Source organism: Artemia sp. Qi Xiang Cuo, chromosome 10 (assembly GCF_049724085.1).
Source record: "Artemia sp. Qi Xiang Cuo chromosome 10, ASM4972408v1, whole genome shotgun sequence".
NCBI classification, from domain to species: domain Eukaryota; kingdom Metazoa; phylum Arthropoda; class Branchiopoda; order Anostraca; family Artemiidae; genus Artemia; species Artemia sp. Qi Xiang Cuo.
The window spans coordinates 4,488,960-4,509,636 of NC_142803.1; the positions used below are offsets into that span (position 1 = coordinate 4,488,960).

The following is a 20,677-nucleotide window of genomic DNA, read 5'->3' on the forward strand; positions in this document are numbered from 1 at the left end:
GTCTGATTCTATCAATTTCTTTTGGATTACACTACCTGAAAAATGCAAAGCAGTTACAGTTTAATCCTATAGTTTTAGGTGTATCAAAATAGCTGAGAAATAAAGATTTTTGAAGCATTTCGTTTTCTACCTCTTATGAATAAATCTTGAATTTTTTCCTGATCTTTTTGACAAAATCGTCAAAGATAACTAAATTTTGACACTCGGGATCTAGGTCATTCACATCAATGATATCACTTTTGTCGTTACTAGCAACCAAAACATTCATTTCAGTTTTACTTCCAAGACATTAATGTTAAGCATTAAATCTTTATATTTACCTTCTTCAACATCTTTAGTATACAGATAACTTTTTTGAAAGTATAAGTAATCATAAATCAAGTTTAAGATTAAATTGGTTTTACCACATCCCGAGTTTTCGTAAATCAACAGTCGAAACGGTTATTGAGGTGCTAGCAGATAATTATTTTTAAAACGATCTTTATTTTTTTTTCACATTCATATCCTTTAATAGGTGCTTTTCCATCCATTTACTTAGTAAACATTTTTGTTAAGTAAAATTCAACTATGAAGCTTATAGATTAACTTTAATTATGAAGCTTAACTTTAATACCTAACTAGCTTAACTGTAATACCTAAATTAGCTTAATAATACTCTTACTAGCTTTTATATTGAAGGGATTAAATCCCCAGGGTACCGTGTCTACTCTATTTTTCAAAACTTTTCTTTTGGTGTAATTAGGGTCTAGAGATTTTTTATTTTGTTTTTCTAAGAACATTCTATGTTTGTTTGCTCTTAAAGTATACTGAGTTTCTGATAAGCTTTTCACTTTTCCGAATAATACATCTTTATAATTCTATAATGTTATTTTATTATCGTCAGCCTCTTTTAAACAAGCGTATACTTTTGATCTTAAACCTACAAACTCTGACATTATTGTTCCAGATAATTCATCCTTTATCATACCTATCCCTTTTTACTGACTGCAGGGAAGTTATAATGGTTATATTTTTTTTATAGTATCGAATTGTTCTTGGAGGCTAGCTTTAATATCTTCATAAAATCTTCAGTTCGAATATCATATATAAAACTATTTACATCCATGTAGCATAAATCAATGTTCTCATTATATTTCGGTTTCATGTATTCATAATGAAATTCATACATCAGTAACTTGAATAACTCTAATGCAGCGAATCCGATATAAATAGGTTTATCTTGATATATTTTTGACTTAGCCATTCTGGCTACCGAGAAATTCTCGCTAAAGATTATTTCTAATCAAAATTTATATTTTTTGTCTTTGTTCATCACTAGTGATTATTTCAATACTAGCTCTTTTTCTAAAATTTTGCATTGTTTTCCCAAAACAAGCATTGTTCATTAATTTAAAGCATTCTTTCTCAAAATCATTCGTTCCCTTTTGTCGTAATTTAGTATTATGCTTGATATATTCTTTTAAATAGGGTGACTCAGTAAATGCTAGTTTTCTATGTACTTTTTTCAATAATAAGCCAAGGTTTAAATAAAATTCTAAATTCTTATAATGCAAAACAAAATTTATTTTATTATGTAAAGTTGTACTGAATTTATATTGAAAATATTCAGGAGCTAGTGGAAAGTCTCTAATGTAAATTGTGTAACTCACTTGGATATTCTAAATCAATTTCATAAATTATCCGTGCATTATCCTTATTCATCTTTGATTGAAAGTATTTTTTTAATTGTTGGTAATAGGTTGATAGGTTGATACATATCTTCGTCCCATAATAAGGGAATTTCAGATTTAGGGTGTTTGAGAAAAGCTTCCCATGTTAATCCTGGTTTTTAGAATAAGTGCAGCGGATATAGTTTATAATTTTTTAAACATACATTTCTAAAATTTTCGACGTCATCTGATAAAATTAACGCATCACTTTTTAGTGATGCTAAAAGTTTTTAGTTTTCTGATAGTTTCACAATCAGAGGGAATTATACAGATGATTAATTTATAATAAATACAGATGATCAATGTTTGCTGAAATGTCATGAATCAAGATGATAACACATATGATAATAAATATGTTTTAATTCAGTCATTGGCTGGTGCCAGATGAACTTTGAACTGGCTGATGAATATCAGCTTTGTAGAGCTCAGCAACCTGTAGTAACAAATGATGTAATCTGGCCTCTTTGTTGGGAAAAAGTTTTCCAATAAAAATCGGTGAGATAACCTACCATGTGATCATCATATCTCCCGTGCTTGGGGATCGCTTCATATATTGAACGCCATAGACGTTCAATATTTTGTGTGTGGGCCCCAGTCACAGGGTCCACGAAATTTAACAAATGGTTAACTGTTAGGTGCTGAAAACCTTGTTTGTTTAGTCTACTGCATGCACTCCAACAATCTGACATTATGGTTGTTCTTGGATGAATACAATCGCGTATAATGTCAAGCATTGTGTTTGCTGTCCGGTCGGGAACGGGAACAATAAAAAAAATCCAGAGTCCCTCTCAATTCCCCCAAACACCCACTGCCCTTCAATGAAACGTCCCCTATTATTATTTCTTTTTCCTATCTTCACTTCGTCAATTTCAACGAGTTTCCCTGGACCACCCAATTTATCAATATGCTTATCAACAAAGTCAAGATATACTTCACAGCAAAAACTTTGCCAATCAACGCCAGTATGTGTCGAAATGCCAATCTCGTCGATCATAAATTGCTGAATGTGAGATCCTCTACTCATGCTGCAAAAAAAACAGAATAATTTCGGTTATTTGTCGATAAGAGAGCCTTGACTTTTTGCACCAAGTCCCTGTATTATGATTTTGTAGAAAATGGCACTTTTTTTCAACTTTATGACCACGTCGCTCCGTTCTCGTTTTTATACAGCGGAATGCACGTTTTGCTTGATCAAAATAGTATTCTTGTTTACATTGAGGGAAAAGCATTGTATTTGGGAGAATATTATGGCTAATCAAAAATTGTTGTATGTCATCTTCAGTTTGATGAAATACTCTAAAAGACATTATTTTATTTTCACACAAGGCATATAAATTTTTCATTAACGACATGATTCAAAAATTTTCTTCAAGCACAATTTAGACCTAACTATAACTTCAATATGTCACTGCTTTTCTTTAAACAAGTGCTATGACATTAATATATATGGCAGATCATTAAAAAAAAAAATACAAAACTACTGAATTACGAACGGCCAGTATGAACGCCATCTATAAAAAAATTCTAGAATACGTGCCACGAGCCTCACGCGGTGAGATCCACACTTCATGACTCTGTTTTTAAAAACTCGTCTTGTGCTCAAATTTAAGGTTGTGCTTAGGACCGACTGACCCAGTTCAAACACCTGTTAACATGGAACCATTAACCACGACATGCCTCTAGGATCTCTCTCGCATATCATTCGGCACAAATTGAAAAATAGAAAAAATGTTTATCAAAAGCGTGGCTTTTTTAACAATTTTTTTTTCCGAAGTTGGAAAAAGAAGGAACGAATTAAAGAAGTTGGTAGAAGCACAAAACCTAATAAATTATAGAAGCATTTGGAAACAGAACACGTTGAATGACTTAACAAACATAAAGTATCGTTTGCTCGGAAGCAAAGCAGCTTTAAATCTACTCAACAGACAATTAAAAAAAAGAACAAAACTGTTGCTTAAAAAATCTTTTAGCATCTTTTAAGGTTGCTCATAGAATCGGAAAATATAAAACGTATCATAAAGTAAGCGATGCTATTATATTATCATTATCTGTTTATATTGTTTTAACTATATTTGAAGACAATTTGGCTCAACAAATAAATTCCCCTTTGCCCCAATTTCTGAAGATATAAATAAAGAATAGTTCTAAAAACAAAGAAATATCATATTTGGTCTTAGAGGGGATGAAGCAACTGATAAACATAGGCAATGTTACTTATAAGCTAAAGTTAGATTTATTGATGATAAGGATATAAGAAAAGCTTTACTTTTTTGCATTCCAACACTGAATGTTCTCAATAATAATAATCTCACCAACATAATAAAAACAAGACGTTTCTTAATTAAATGGGATTGAAACTTAAACATTGTAGTCGACTACAAAAGGCCAAGAATTACAACAAAAATGAAAAAAAACATCTGAGACCAAAATAAAGTTAAAAAACAAAATCGGAAAAGAAGATCTTGAGTATACTATCAAATTCAACTCCAAACATCTTGTGATCTAATTAACGAGTTCACAGGGGTGGTTTATATAAGTTGATACTTGAAATGAAACATTTCCTACATTAATCAGATTAGAAAGGATTTTCACTAGTATGAGTTCTTTGATCATGAGAAAGGTGGGTTTTAGGGAGGAAAGGCTTCCCACATGTAAGCTTCCTACATCATAAAGCTTTTTCTCTAGTATGACTTTTTTTATGATAAGATAATCCAGAACTTGAAAAAAAGGATTTCTTACATATATTACATTCGAAAGGTTTTTCTCTAGAATGAGTTCTCTGATGACTAGACAGAAGGGCTTTTAAACGAAATGTTTTCCCACATACATCACATTCGAAAGGTTTTTCTCCGGTATGAATGCTTTGATGACGGGATAAGTGTTCTTTTCGGTGGAATTTTTTCTCACATACATCACATTCGAAAAGCTTTTCTCCAGTATGAGTTATTTGATGAAGAGATAAAAAATCTTCTCGGTAGAATGTTTTCTTACAGAATTCACATTTGCAGGGATTTACTTCAGTGTGAGTTTTTTTGTGATAAGAGAGACTAGAGATAGAACTAAAGGATTTCTCACACGTATCACAAGCAAAAGGTTTTTCTTCAGTATGAGTTATTTGATGACGAGATAAATGGTGTTTTTGGTGGAATGTTTTCTCACATACATCACATTCGAAAAGTTTTTCCCCAGTATGAGCTATCTGATGACGAGATAAATAGTCTTTTCGGTTGAATGTATTCTCACAGATGTCACATTCGAAGGGTTTTTCCTCGCTGTGAGTTTTTTTATGATAAGATAAACTATAACTTGAACTAAAGAATTTCTCACATACATCACAAACAAAAGGTTTTTCTCGAGTATGAGTTATTTGATGACGAGATAAATGGTCTTTTCGGTGGAATGTTTTCTCGCATACATCACATTCGAAAAAATTTTCTCCAGTTTGAGTTATTTGATGACGAGATAAACAGTCTTTTCGGTGGAAGGTTTTCTCACATACATGAAATTCGAAAAGTTTTTCTCCAGTAGGAATTTTTTTATGATTAGACAGGTGGATTTTTTTCTTGAGTTTTCTCTCACTTGTGTGACATTCAGATGTTTCTTCTCTAGTATATAAAAACTCCTGTTTTACCCCATCATTCACAGCAAATAAGTCAATGTGACCTGGCATCTCTTTGGACTCTTGACAATCCAAATTCACTTCTTTTTTTAGACATATTCTTGCAAGAGTGGGCATGCTGGGTAATGCAAATAGTTGACTGCTGGTATCATTATCATAAAATGTGGCTGCAGGAACAACTAAAAGAATATAAAATTCACTCAAAATAGACCATTAAGTCTCAAATTATTTAATCTCTTCTTTTATTTGGGTCTAGTTTTAGTATTCCTAACCTTACACAGTTACCACTAATTTAAGGTTAAGAATATTACCCCAACGATTACTTTAAAAATGAGAGGCAAAGTGAGGCATTATTCTTATTACACTACGAGTTCTTAATTTCTTATTAATTAGGTAATTTAAATTCTTAAGCATGAGGTAGTACATAAATTGGCACTTGAAATGACAATACAAAAACGCAAGGGCAAACTATCGAGTTTGTCGGCGTCAACCTCCGTGCGTCTGTTTTTAATCAGAGTATATTGTGCGTGTTATTTTTTCGTTTTAAACGAAAACGTATTTTAAAAGTTCTGCAACCATATAAAAATAAACGACGGCTATATAATGCTGAGTGAAGGAAAACATTGAAAACTGCCAACCAAACATCTTTTTTTCAAAAATTAATTAAAAAAAACTTTCAGAAAAATAATTTTTACAAAGAAATGTAAAGACATTTTTAAACTTAAGCTCTGGATATACAATTACCTTTTAAAGTTAAAAATCAAAACGACCAGAAATTACTATTAAAGAATAAATGAAACCCAAAACGAACAGAAATTAAATAAACAATCATAGCAAAAAACATACAACAAGTAATAATATAAATGAATAAATAGATCTTAAAGCGAGTAATGCTTAGATTGAATATGAAAATCGGCTTAAAACGAAAACGAATATTTTGCTATTAAAGTATAAATGAAACTTAAAACGAACAGAAATTAAATGAACAATCGATGCGAACAAACATATAATATATATTAATGTAAATGAATAAATAAATCTTAAAACGAGTGAAACTTAAATTAAATATGCAAATCAAGTTTGAATCGAATAAAAATAACTACAAACAAGGGTTTGGGTATCATCTCACTGCAAAAGCCTAAAACCTACTGCGTAATTGGCGCTTTACTGAAAACAATTCTTTAAATATTTTCACTTTTGTAACTTTAAGAAATCAAAAATTAATTAAGATTTTAGGGAATAAATATCAGCATATGTATATTAAATTGACAATGCACATTTTTTTTCAGTAAACTCATTTGAATTTTTTTTCACTAAAGTACAAATTATATTCTGGCTTTTAGAAGGCATAGGGGTTTTGAACCCTAATCACATTAATTTATGCTCGTTTTGAGTTTGACTCTGATATTTATTTTAATTTTTGTTCGTTTTGGGTTTCATTTATTTATTGATACTGATTTGGGGTAGTTGTATGCTTGGTAGATTATATGATAGTCCGGACGCCATGTGTTGAAAATGTGAACCGTACCACGACGGAACGGGGCTGCTACGAGAATTAGCCAACCCTGCACCCCCTAAATTGACCATGCGGATTCAAATTGGTACTTGCTTGCGAGTGGTGGAACACTCCGAAACTTGACATTTTATTATATTTTGGTGTTTCATGCAAGAAAATGCATGTTCCACAAAGTTTGAGGTGCAGTTTTCCGCTCAAATAGAAATGCCTAGTAGCCATAGAATGTTTTCATAACAAACTAACACGATTAGTTACAAAAAATGGCAGAGTTAAAAAATGGCAAAACTGTATGAGTCTTGAACAATCTTGGAAAGTATAAACAAAATCAAATTGAATATTAAATATTTAATGATATTAATTGTTGAAAGATCAATCAGTTCAAGGTTTTTTTTTTACTTTAATTTTTATTTTCATTTTCAATGCTGTAAGAACTGGAAAATAATAAATTTGTAATATAAGAGAAATTCGTTTTCAGTGAAGCGCCAATGACGCAGAAGGCTTTAGGTTTTTACAATTAAAGAAGGGGGCAGTGTTCAAATTTTGCTTGTAGTGAAACTATATGTGTCTTTACCAATCTTGAAAAGAACTAATAAATTAAACTGAATATTTGATGTATAATTATATTAATTGCTGAAAGCTCATCAGTTCAAAATTTTACTTTAATTTTTATATTTATTTTCAATATTAAGTACAAAAGAAAACATTTGTAATATAATTCGTTTTCAGTAAAGCGCCAATGACGCAGTAGGTTTTAGGCTTCTGCAGTGAGATGATACCCAAACTCTTGTTTGTAGTGATTTTTATTCGATTCAAACTTGATTCGCATATTCAATTTAAGTTTCACTTGTTTTAAGATTTACTTATTCATTTACATTAATATATATTGTATGTTTGTTCGCATTGATTGTTTATTTAATTTCTGTTCGTTTTAAGTTTCATTTATACTTTAATAGCAAAATATTTGTTTTCGTTTTAAGCTTGATTTTCATATTCAATCTAAGCATTACTCGCTTTAAGATCTATTTATTCATTTATATTATTACTTGTTGTGTGTTTTTTGCTATGATTGTTTATTTAATTTCTGTTCGTTTTGGGTTTCATTTATTCTTTAATAGTAATTTCTGGTCGTTTTGAGTTTGAATTTTAAACGGTATGTGTATCTCCTGCGCTTAATTTTATAACGATTGTTACTTTTCTTACAGAATGCATTTGTTCGGAAAGTTTTTTTTTAATCAACTTTTTTTAGTGTATGATTGCAAGATGTTGAAAGTTTTTTTGGCATGGGGAGGGGATGCTTAATGTCTAATTATTATTTACTTTAAACAACAGATCTTGAACTTTCAATTTAAATCGAATGAGGCTTTTTTCAAAGTCTATACGATTACCTCTTTGATAAAAACCTTATATATGAACAATAGACAGCTTGCATAACTTGTGGACAGCGATTGAAAACAATAAATGGATTGAAAAAATAGCTCCAATAAGGGGATTTAGACCATTTCACTTGCTGACACAAAGGGATCACGACTGTTTTGAATTGACCTTAATAGGAATTTGTATGCCAAAGCAATTTTGCATCTATCACAGAGTATGTATTTTAACCTTATAATTGGATAATTATAATATATTTCCTATGTGTTCTTCCCATACAAAACCCCTTCCCATAAGTTATAAACCCCCCTTGATAAGTTATGCCCCAGGGCATAACTTTCAACGTTTACCCCTGGGCCCTGGTGGGCTGTGTCGACACCGGAGTTTTTGTTATCAGAACTTTGAACTATTTTAACAAAATGTCTATCTCAAAATTTGTATCTGATGCATTTAGGGCGTGGAAGACGGGGAGAGGGGCTAGCTGTCCTCCAATCTCTTTTGACTCTTAAAAAGTGAACAAGAACTTTCAATTTCCAATCAAATGAGCCCACTCTAAAGTTTATATGAGCATCCCTTCCATAAGAAATAATAAGAAGGATTCGGAGAATCCTTAAATTACAACCCTTGCCCTGAGGGCTTTAGGGGAGTTGTAATCCTCAAAAACCTAATTTCCAGAACTTAAAATTACGTTTAATAAAATGGCTGTCTTAAAATTTTGATTTGATTTGTTTGGGGGAAAAGGTGGGCGTGAGAGGGGGGTTAGTTGCCCTCAAATCACTTTCGACTATTACAAAGGGCACTAGCCCTTTGAATTTCCAATTGAATGTGCCTGTTTTGAAGTTTCTACGACACCGCCTTCTATAAAAACCTTATATGCCCCCAGGGCGTAACTTAAAACCCTTGCCCTGAGGGTTGTGGGGGATTATCCTCCTCAAAAACATATTTTCTATCTGGAAATCAACTACGCTGAACAAAATGGCTGTCTCAAAATTTTGATTGGTTGTGTTTGGGGTAATGATGGGCGTGGGGGGGAGGGGGCTAGTTGCCCTCCAATCACTTTCGACTATTAAAAAGGGCACTAGCCCTTTAATTTCCAATCGAATGAGCGTGTTTTGAAGTTTCTAGGGCATATATTAAAACCCATGCCCTGAAGGTTCTGGGGGAGTGTTCTCCTCAAAAATATATTTTCTATCTGGATATCAACTACGCTGAACAAAATGGCTATCTTAAAATTTTTATTGGATGTGTTTGGGGGAATGATGGGCGTGGGGGGGGGGGTAGTTGTCCTCCTATCATTTTCGACTATTAAAAAGGGCACTAGAACACGTGATTTTCAATCGAATGAGCCCCCTTTGAAGCTTCTACGACGACCCCTTCCATATGAAGTGCCTCTGGGAAAAATAAATAAATAATAAAACATTGGAGCCGTATGGCCTTTACGATAGGCAACGCTACAGCTTTGCCTCTGATTATATTCCTTTTTAATTAAGTAAAACGAACAATATATGTGTATTGTGTGTAGGTGTGTTTATATTTCCTCAAAATCGGCGACATTGTTGTTGTTTTTTCTTAAAAGTGGCAAATCAAAATTTCTTGCCACAAAACAATCAAATTTTCCCAGAGTGGTTGAATCAAACCTAACCTGGCACAATGAAATCAAGATGAAGTTGGCATCATATAGCAGTTAGAAGAAAAGGAACAATGAGAATAAATATAGGCAAACCTGGTGCTCTTCAAGCACGAGGGGCCTGGTCCAGATATTTATTTACAATAATTTTAATATTTTTATTTATCTTACGAGTAAATATCAAATTTTTGATAGAGCTCTTTATAGGTAAATCTTTAAAAAATACGTGTGAACTTACTTTTTTGTGAAACATCAAGTTGTTTGCAGTGATCAAAAAGCTAATAACATAAGCTAAGAATAAAAAGCAAATCAGGCCTTAAAGAACTTCATACACCTACAATATAACAAAAATAAAATATTCATTATGCAGTAGGCATATTAAATATTTTGCCTATTTGCCTAATAAGGGTTTATTAATACAAGCTTGAAATCAAGCAATTCTCATTTGTGTCTTTCAAATCCAACGACTGCATGTAAAAAAATGAAGATGTAAACAAAGAGAAAAAAAACAAAATAGTTTCAAGCCAAAAGTAGTGGAAAACAAAAATAAACTATCAAATATCCTAGTTACATAGTACCCAGGTTATGCCTTCAATTTTATAACTGGAAATGTGTCTAAAAAAACTCTTTTTATTTGATTGTACCGATGAGGATCATTAAAACTCAAATAAGTTATCCGCTTCTTCAAGCTTCAGCACTTTTTAAATAATTATTTGACAATTGAGTGGTATTTTAACATATATCCCACAATAATTATATTGCTTTAATTGCATAAATCCTTAAAGAAAAAAAAATATCAATTTTCTTTAATTGTAAGAGTTCTAGTGTGTTCCAAAAGCTAGAAAAGTGTCCCCAATGAAATTAGGTTTGTTGTTATATTTGGGGGTTTAATTGGGATATAAAAAGTTATTTTCTAATTATTAAAACTATCCGAGACCATTTTTACTAAATGTTGTTTCAAAATTCAGTTAGTACACTAAAGTAAAGCAAACACATACTTTACACATCCCGCCACATCTTCAGAGGAAGTGTAAGAAACACCTTTTCATTTTGAATGCGCAAAAAAAAGCAGAAGATAGGTTTTCTGAAGCATACCTTTTTCTCCGTTAATGTTTGACTCTACTTTAAGGTCAAATTCACAATTTTCAGATGTTCCAGGCGAAACAGCAAACAAATTGGCTTCATATTCCATAAAAGATATAGGATGTGTACTTCCAAAAATATCTTTATTATCATTTGAGGAGGTATCTTCAGCTTCTACAAAAATTACAGTAAGAATGATATAAAAATGCTCACAACAAAAACAAGTCTAGTAGTTATTAAACCCCAATATTTGTATATGGCACTTCATTGACAAGTCAGAAACTGAAGTCCTGGGTTTCTCAGCTTAGTAAAGTAGGAAATAAACGTAAAGCAGAAGTAATAGGAATTTATCCTCAAGTGAAAAGATTGTTTTCTCATCCCTTTTGCCCTGTGATGTTTATCCTCGAAGCTAGATAAGATAATCATGGTACTAGAGATAGGTGTGGAAGACCCCCTTCCTTCTTTGAAAGATGCAAACAATACATGGTAACCTAGCTATAAACTTCAGTTTAGCAATGCATAGGAAATAGAAACGCACTGTTCAAGGGAATATTTAATGAATTTTATACTTTGTTTAATCAGTTTGTCAAGTAAAAGTAGCAGAAATGAGTAGGGAATTGAAATGACTGTCCTAATTTCCATCCAAATATAGCAAAAATAGGTAGAAAATTGGCTCAATTAACCCTAAAACCAATTACCTTGCTTAACAGCAGTGATACCAAAGAGTTTGGAGGTTTTCATGTTTCACCAATTGAGTCAAATACACAATCAGCTTCTTTTGGCTTCTCCAGGCAATTGAAAATCTCTAGAATAAAAGTATATAACGAATTACAATGTTATATCTTTGTAAAGAGCACAAATACTTAAAAATAGTTGGAAAATACAAACAAACAAATGGTAGAGATTCAACCGTTCAAGACTAATTTATTGACTTTTATATTTTTATATTGACAAACTGAAAAAACCGGTCCTACTGTCAATGGAGTTGATTCTGTTGGTTTATCCCAGGGTAATAAATAGCAAAACTTATGATTCTAAGGTTTATTACAGGATTATATATTACAATTCTAATTTTCTAAAAAGTTCACATGAATGATGTCATATTTACGAGCAAAATGAAGAGGATAAATTACATCAATTCCCTTCCAGGAGTGATCGAAAAATAACGTTGCTAAGTATAAAATACCAAGTGTAATGAGTGTTTTTACAAAAGGCGTTTTAAGCAGTTTAGTAATACCTAGATGCCAAATGACTAATTTAGACCGTCAAATCGGGCAATAAGAGGTTATCACGCCAGCCAAGTCTGAGAGACATTACCTGTGGAGATTTTCTAGCTCAAGTGTGTTGGGCCTGTACACCACACTTAATTTTGTCTATTTGGAATAAACTGGAATTAAGTGAATGAAATAAACTATTCGGAATGAACAGATGCCACTTCCATAGGTAGCGTCTTAGGCATGCACCAAAACCACAAGACTTCAATAGCGTGTTTATCTGGTATTGTATAGTGTTGTTTTGTGTGTAGCTGTATTACCTGGTTTAAAAGCCCATCTGTCTGACTTTTGTCTCAAGTTATTAGAACAAAGAGGTGTATTATAGTACAAGTAATTATAATTTCAAAATGGTGAAGTATTACCTGAAATAAAATTATATTAGTTCTATGAGTTGTTAAAGAAAGAAAGCCTACAAGCAGCATTGACATATAACAAACAAAACAAGAGAACAAAATTAAATAACCAGGAAAAATATGGGTAATATCAGCCAGTGGACAGAAAAGAAGCAAAAATGACAGAAGCAGACATTTTGTCAAGCACTTCCGCTCAGCCATCTTACAGATCACAAAAAAAGGGAAAAGTACCTTTTGAAGTGACTCTTAAACGAGCAGAGAAATGACTGAATCAAACAAACCAGGCCAGAATAAATGCATCACTGGGCCTGTGCTTTTTTGGAAGGTGGCTAAATTCTAAAGACTGGTCCAAAATTTAAAAATCTTGATAAAAAAATTGCTACTATTCAAAAAAAGCAAAATGATAAATAGGCGTATCTAATTTCTTCCCAAGAAAAAAAAGAACATTCAAAAAGTGCACCAGCAATAAACCCTTCATTAATCCGCCCCTACGTAAGTTAATTAGAAACAAATTGAATCTTTTCAGAATTGGTAAACTGGATGAAGCTAATAGCCTAAACTGAAAAAAAAAATCAAAAGGGAAATATGAACAATTGCTCAATCCTACTACGGTACTAAAATATGTAGGCTATAAAGTAATGTTTACTGATAAACCAAAAAAATTGTATTTCAAGGTGAAAAACTTGTGTGGCAGGAGTCTAAACATATTTAACTTCAAGCTACCTTAACCCCCTGAAGTTACAGTGAATAATCTTAATATATTCCTTGTTGCCATAGTCCAGAGACTTCCAATCTTGTCTTATCAGTTACCAACAGATGATCTTTCCCTTTTGTCTCACTGTCTGAGATCAAGAGAAAAATTGGGAAACTAGTCAAACACTTTGTGATGACAAACTGTAAGTAAGGAGTAATTTGACCCAATAGTAACCGAAATTATAAAAATTGAATTTTGATAACACTTGATATATAGAGAGAATTGACTCTTTGTATTGACTCCAAACAAATATAATTCAACAAGTTTAATGTTACAAATTAAAAAGTTACAAACCTGAGATAATTTTCCCTGATCTAAAAAAAGGATGTATCCCTTAAAAGCCAATGAACATTATTGGACAATCCATAATCAGATTCACCATATTAAAACCTTACAGTATAGTTTTCAAGTTCCCATCTTTAAAAATGTAGAATTTTGTTTTTGGCCTTAAGAAATATCATGAATGCCTGTTTATTTGTTTGTTATTTTTTGTTTATTCTTCCCAGAGGACATTGTATTTTACCAGTAGTCCTAGAACATCAGGAGTGGGCTCATTGGAACAAAAATTAAAAGTTCTAGAGCCCTTTCTAAGGTACCAAAAAATTGGAGGGCAACTAGCCCCCCTCCCATGTCTTTTTTTATCCAAAGTCATCTGATCGAAATTTTTACATAGTCATTTTTCTCTGTATAGTTGAAAGTCATATTAAATAATACCTTTAGGGATAACATGACCCCCAAGAATTACCAGAGGAAGGGCCAAAACTTATGAAGTTTACTTATTGACATTTTTCAGGAGAGGGGGATTTTGTGAGGATGGGTTTCTGGGGGTGAATTTTCCAGGGAAAATTTTACACAGGGGGAATTTGATTGAATGGATTTGTCTAATTGTTTAATTTGTCTTACTTTTTCATTGGCAATTCCACTTTACATATGGAATTGGCTGAGAGAAATTTTCAGCTGAGTTGGAATTCTCTCGGGCATTTTCATGTGGGGAGGATTTCCAAGAGAATAAATAAGCCACTGGAGAATTATCACCAAGGAAAATATATTAAAGGGAAACTTTCTGCAGGAATAGCTTTCATTAAGGGAGAATTTCTGGAAAGTATTTCCACACAGTAGGGATCCCGCCATAAGCTGAAGAATGATCAAATACTAAATAAAAACTTTTTTTTCAAACTAAAGAATGCTTTGGAGTATTTGTCAGGCAAAATCCTCAGCAAGAATTTCTCCTTTTTGGGGGGGGGGGGGAGGGATTTGCAGAGGAAATGGAATTGTCTGGGCAAATTTCCAGGGAGAAGAATTTAACAAGGGAAGAACTTTCTACTAATAAATTTTTCATGGGTGAGGGGGATTTCCCACAGAGGACGGATTTCTTGGGATTACATGAAAAACAAACATCAATACATAAATGAAACCCAAAACAAAACAGAGATTACAATAGAAAGAAATTGCTATCATTTTCAATTGGTTTGGTTTGTTTTACCTTGGCTTGTCTTTTGTCATTATGAAATACATATCGCCAAACCTTTGTTCTTTAACAAAGGTATGGTAGTCATTAATGACCTTATCCATGTTGAAAGCCTGAACCCAATCATCAGTACTATCATTTCCAATTTTGACACGTTTCTATTCTTGCTATCCAGGTTGAATTTCATTGACTTGCTCACATGTTTGGTTTTGCATGTCTTCTAAGCACATGTGTCTTTGCTCTTCATTTGGGTTTTTGACTTGCTCAAATGCTAGGCGTCACATTTCTTCTAACCACATGTCTAATCATTTTCATTATTGACACGCCATTGCTTTTCTTCTCACTGTCTATGTCTCTGCTCTTCATTTTTCATTTTTGACTTGCTCACTTGCTTGGTGTTGTATGTCTTCTAACCATATGTGTCTTTGCTCTTCAGTTTCATTTTAACATGCTCTAATTTGCAATTTTTGTATATCTTCTAACTGTCTGTGTCTGCTCTTCATTCTAATTTTAAACAAGTTTTTTTATTTTGATTACTTCAGACAATTTAGCAATAGCCTTTGCTTTAGCTGTCCGTACTGGTGTTGTCACAATTGATGGTCCAGGTTAACGAATTTCACATCTTATTACGTTTGATAGTTCAGGTGTTGGTTCCAAAGAATCATCATTTATATTAGCTGTAACTGTAAATTTTAATGTTTTTGGTCTTCCAACAGACATTATCAAAGGTATGGTAGGCATTGATGACCTTATCCATGTCAAAATCCAAAACCCAATCATCATTGCTACCATTTTTGATTTGTTTGGTTTGTTTTACCTTGGCTTATCTTTTGTCATTATGAAATACATATTGCCAAACCTTTGTTTTTTAACAAAGGTATAGTAGCATTGATGACCATATCTATATCAAAATTGCAAACCCAATCATCATTGCTATCATTTTCAATTTTGACATGCTTTGATTCTTGCTGTCAAGTTTGATTTTCATTGACTTGCTTACATGTTTGGTGTTGCATGTCTTCTATCAATGTGTGTCTGCTTATCAATTTTGACTTGCTTACATGTCTTCAAACTGCATGTGTCTTTGCTCTTCATTTTCATTTTTAACATGCTCTAATTGTTGTTCTTGCATATCTTCTAACTGCCTGGGTCTTTACTCTTCAGTTTTGACATGTTTTTGGATTACTTTTGATTACTTCAGACAATTTAGAAATGGTCTTTGCTTTAGCTGTCTGTATTGGTGCTGTCACAAATGACAGTCCAGGTTGTCAAATTTTGCATCTTGTCACATTTGATGTCACACTGTAACTGCAAATTTTTGGGCCTTCCCACAGACACTATATTATATAAATAACTGTTGTGTTGGAAAATCAGCAATCTTATTTATGCTATGCTTAACATCATATAAGAAAATGCTTATATGGTGTCATAAGAAATGCTTATATGTTGTAATAACATACTACATGATGTCATTTGCAAAAAAAAATTAAGACTCTTAAAATTTTTCTCAGACTTCTGACCTATCTAGATTGTTTTTTTATACAAGAATATCCCAAGATACCAATATTCCCAATAAAATATGGAGCCATTTTCAAAAAACAGAATAAATATATACATAAACAATTACTACTCGCATATAAAAACAGTATATATATATATATATATATATATATATATATATATATATATATATATATATATATATATATATATATATATATATATATATATATATATATATATATATATATATATATATATATATATATATATATATATATATATATATATATATATATATATATATATATATATATATATATATATATATATATATATATATATATATATATATATATATAATACAATCCTAAAAGAGCTTATCCCAGATTTGCCTCTCAATCAGTTGGACTATGGGTCTTTGATTTTTCTACAATTAACCATGTCTTTATGCATACCATGTCAGATTTTAATTTTAAAATTAAATTAAGATCAAGTATTTTGCAGGCACAAGACATTGCTCATTTTATCTTACTTATTTGTCAAACATTTTACCTTACTTTTTGGTTCTAAAATTGATTTATGGGTACCTTGTCCTAATTTCCAAGTCTTAAAAATTTGCCTAATTGACAGGTCTATATTAATTGCAGTTTTGTTAAAACAACTTTATACCTTAATTTTTAGTTTCCTTTTCTATGGTTTTACATTTGAAAATGTAATTCCTGTTATTATAGTAGAATTTTAAGTGACATCAATGTTTTTTTTTCTAAATTTAGGATACATATTGGCAGATCTTTGAAACGTTGTAGATTGGGATTGAGCAAAAGAGTGAAGTAAAAACAGTTTTATTGTGCTTCAATTCAAGATAAGATAAGCAACTTATTTCAAAAAAATCACTAAGCCTATCACAAGCCCACAAAGAGCCAAATTTTGACTAATAGCAGAAGATCTATTTTATTAGGTATCACTTTTGTAACAAATATTTTTAAAGGTCATCAAAAGCAACTGCTCTCCAGATGGAGAAGGAGTGGATGTAGGTACTTCAAAATACCTTCCTAGGACATACTTTAGTTCATAGACCTATCCCTGGAAGTTTCAGTAAAATTCTAGTTGAGATACTTTTTGCTACCTTGAGAAGGGATTAGGTTGATAAAATGAAACTTATAGTAGCCTAATATATCCAGGGCCAAAAACATTCTATGGGAAAGTATTGCCAAACTTCTATGTTAAGCCTCTTCTGATTTCTAATTCCTAGAAATTTGACTACTTGACAGTGGAGGTAGGAACTTCAATATACTTTCCTGGGACATACTTTAGTCTATAAACCCATACCTGAAAAATTTATTTTCCTAACTTAACCAATTTCCAAGATAGTAAAAAGTAGCTAAAATAGAATTCTAGGTAAAATTCTAGTTTAGCTACTTTTTGGTATCTTGGAAAAGGATTAGGTTAGGAAAATATACTTTCAGGGATAGGTGTACAGACTAAAGTCCTGGGAAGGTATCTTTGAGTACTTACCTCCACTTCCTCTCCCTCTAGAGGGCAATAACCAATGATGACCTTTGAAAATCTTTGTGGGTAGGCTACTGGTTTTGAATCCAGGCAACACATGAGAAAGACCGCATCAAAATCTAAAAAGATGCTATATGAAAAACAGGATTTTGCTGTCTAGTGCAGCATTACTCACTCCATGACAAAGATTTAAACTTTAGTTTTTTGGGGTTAAAGGGGGAAAAAAGAAACCTAGGTTAGGTTACATATATAATATATGCTACACTTTACCCCTCCCCCCTAATGTGCAAATATATAGCCCAAATTTGTTTCTGAACTAGGCTATTATATTTTTATAAAACTTTGTTCATTTCATTAGCATTAACCAAACTTCACTTCTTGTGTTGCCTAGATTCTAAACAAGTACCTCTTAGTGTTATGAAAGTTAAACTTTGAAAAACAGATCTTCTGTTTAAATGAAGTACAAGAAAACTGTTTTCAGCTTCATAACCTTGCTCAATCCTAATTTATGATGTTTCAAAGATCTGCAAATACATTCCCTGAATTTCGAAAAATCATTGATATGGCTTAAAATTCAACTCAAATAACAGGAATTGGATTTTCAGAACTATAGGGCTAGGCACACATAGCTGATTTTGGGAACCAATTTCAGCAAGGGTGTATTCCACATTGAGTAATTATAATTAATGATGCTAAGAGGCAGGGCTTAGTGATGTTTTTCAGTGATTAATCATCATTAATTAGAATTAATTTACAATAATCATTAAATACAATTAATTACATGCCTAAAGCTCTAAGGCCCTAGTATATTCTTTGTCTAGAACATAATTAATGATGATTATCACTGAAAAACATCACCAAGCCCCACTTCTTACTATCCTTAATTATAATCACTTGACATGGAATACACCCTTGCTGAAATTGGTTCCCAAAATCAGCTACATGTGCCTAGGCTTAAAGGGCTAGGCACATGTAGCTGATTTCAGCAACCAATTTCAGCAAGGGTGTATTCCATGTCAAGTGATTATAATTAAGGATAGTAAGAGGTGGGGCTTGGTGACATTTTTTGGTGATTAATCATCATTAATTACAATTAATTTACAATAATCATTAAGTATGATTAATTACATGCCTAAAGCTCTAAAGCCCTAGTATATTCCTTGTCTAGAATGCAATTAATGATGATTAATCACCAATAAATGTCACTAAGCCTGCCTCTTACCATCATTAATTATAATCACTTGACATGGAATACATCCTTGCTGAAATTGGCTCCCAAAATCAGCTATGTGTGCCTAGCCCTAAAAACTAGAGAGAAAGGAACTGATAATTGGAAACTAAGGTAAAATATTGTCTTGTCAAAATTTCAATAGGTAAATTTTTAAGACTTAAAAATCAGAGGAAGGTTGACATGTAAGCTTGGCAATACCTTCCCAGAGTATGTATTTGACCCTGGATTCATTACTGAAAGTTTGGTCAATATATACGAAATCATATTATTGAGTTAGGACAAAAGTGAATCCACCATTTGATGCCTTTTTTATGCTGATTACAAATATAATAAGCATTTCTATCGTAAATTAATTTCAGCCCCCCCCCCTTCGATCTGCCAATGCAGGGTTAGGTATCGCCTATATAGGGGGGGGGGGCTGAAATTAATTTGTGATAGAAATGCTTATTATATTCGTAATCAGCATAAAAAAAGGCATCAAATGGTGCATTCACTTTAGTCCCAACTCAATAATATGATTTCGTATATATTAGTGGTGTTTTTTTGCGTGGTTGGTTCCGTGGTTTAATCGTGTTTTGCTATTTTTGCGTTTTCGACAAAACACGTAACAGCATGTTTTAACAAAACTTCGTTTTTTTGCGAAACACGAAACATCATGTTGCCTGTTCGACTGTCTGTTTCCTCAAACTTGGAACTTGCTCTTTGTGCGTGTTTGATTGATTCCTATCCAGATAGAAAAAATTTATCTGTAGATGACAAAAGAAAGGATAAGATGGAAGGGAAGAAAATGGACATAGATCCTGCTGAATATGCGTTTTTGAATAGAGGCCAAGGTGAAAAATATGTGTACAAGAAAACAGGCAAGTAAAAAGCTCAGAATTTTTCCACATGTTTCCACAGTTTTGAATATTTTGCCACTTTTCCTAAAATGCGTTTTTAGACGTTCAACCAGGAACATGGAAAGAGAACACGAAAGCGACAAAAACTGCGTTTTTGGGCTAGAACATGAAACTTGGAACATGAACCATGAAACACGGAACTTCGAAAAAAAACGCAGCTATTGACCGAAAGTTTTATTTTCCTAATGCAGCCAGCCCCTCTCTAAGATAGCAAAAAGCAACTAAACTAGAATTTTAACAAATTTTACCCCATCTTGGATCTTTCGTAGTATCAAATAATTAAAAAAAATAACCTGAAGAAATAACAGAATTATTCAAGATAAATTCTTTGCTTTGAGTTAGACACATGAACAATTTGTGAGTCCCATTACTTAACTCAGTGTTGCCTTATCAAACGTTTTTTCCCTGATGAAAATTTAAATATTTAAGTTGAAACACTTGTTAATTGAAAAGGAATAAATTAAAAAGAAATACTTATTATTTGTTAAGTGAATAAAATGAAATATATGTTTTTTTTAAATTAATATTTTTCTCAGAATTTAGCCTTGGATGATTCCAGCGACTGATCATTTAGGGAGACTCTATTTTCTATGTTTCAGCAATAAGGGACAGAGTATACAAAGTTAGCTGATGGGGATATTTAAAAGATGTGACCGTGACCATAGATAAGGCCTTCTTTATTTTAAGGCTATGTTGTTAATGGCCAAGGGAACTATTATTACTACGTTTTGATTTCTCTTATTCTTTTTCCATTATTTATT

The 20,677-nt window shown here is 32.1% G+C and overlaps 1 protein-coding gene across 8 annotated transcripts; it reads right to left on the reverse strand.

The window, feature by feature from the left end:
• Window positions 1-3,382: 3,382 nt before the first annotated feature.
• Window positions 3,383-20,273, reverse strand: LOC148947380 (uncharacterized). 8 transcript variants are annotated; one of them, XM_089095821.1, is made up of 4 exons: window positions 20,210-20,273; window positions 11,624-11,730; window positions 10,938-11,099; window positions 3,383-5,507 (listed from the first exon to the last, which is right to left on the reverse strand). In XM_089095821.1, exons 2-4 carry the CDS (start codon window positions 11,664-11,666, stop codon window positions 4,375-4,377), a joined length of 1,338 nt encoding a protein of 445 aa, XP_088951947.1. In that variant the 5' UTR covers window positions 11,667-11,730; window positions 20,210-20,273; the 3' UTR covers window positions 3,383-4,374. The 8 variants fall into 8 exon arrangements, with proteins under 8 accessions (XP_088951947.1, XP_088951945.1, XP_088951949.1 ...); XM_089095819.1 differs by lacking the exon at window positions 20,210-20,273 and adding an exon at window positions 19,216-19,329; XM_089095823.1 differs by lacking the exon at window positions 20,210-20,273 and adding an exon at window positions 17,341-17,577.
• Between the last annotated feature and the right edge of the window lie 404 nt (window positions 20,274-20,677).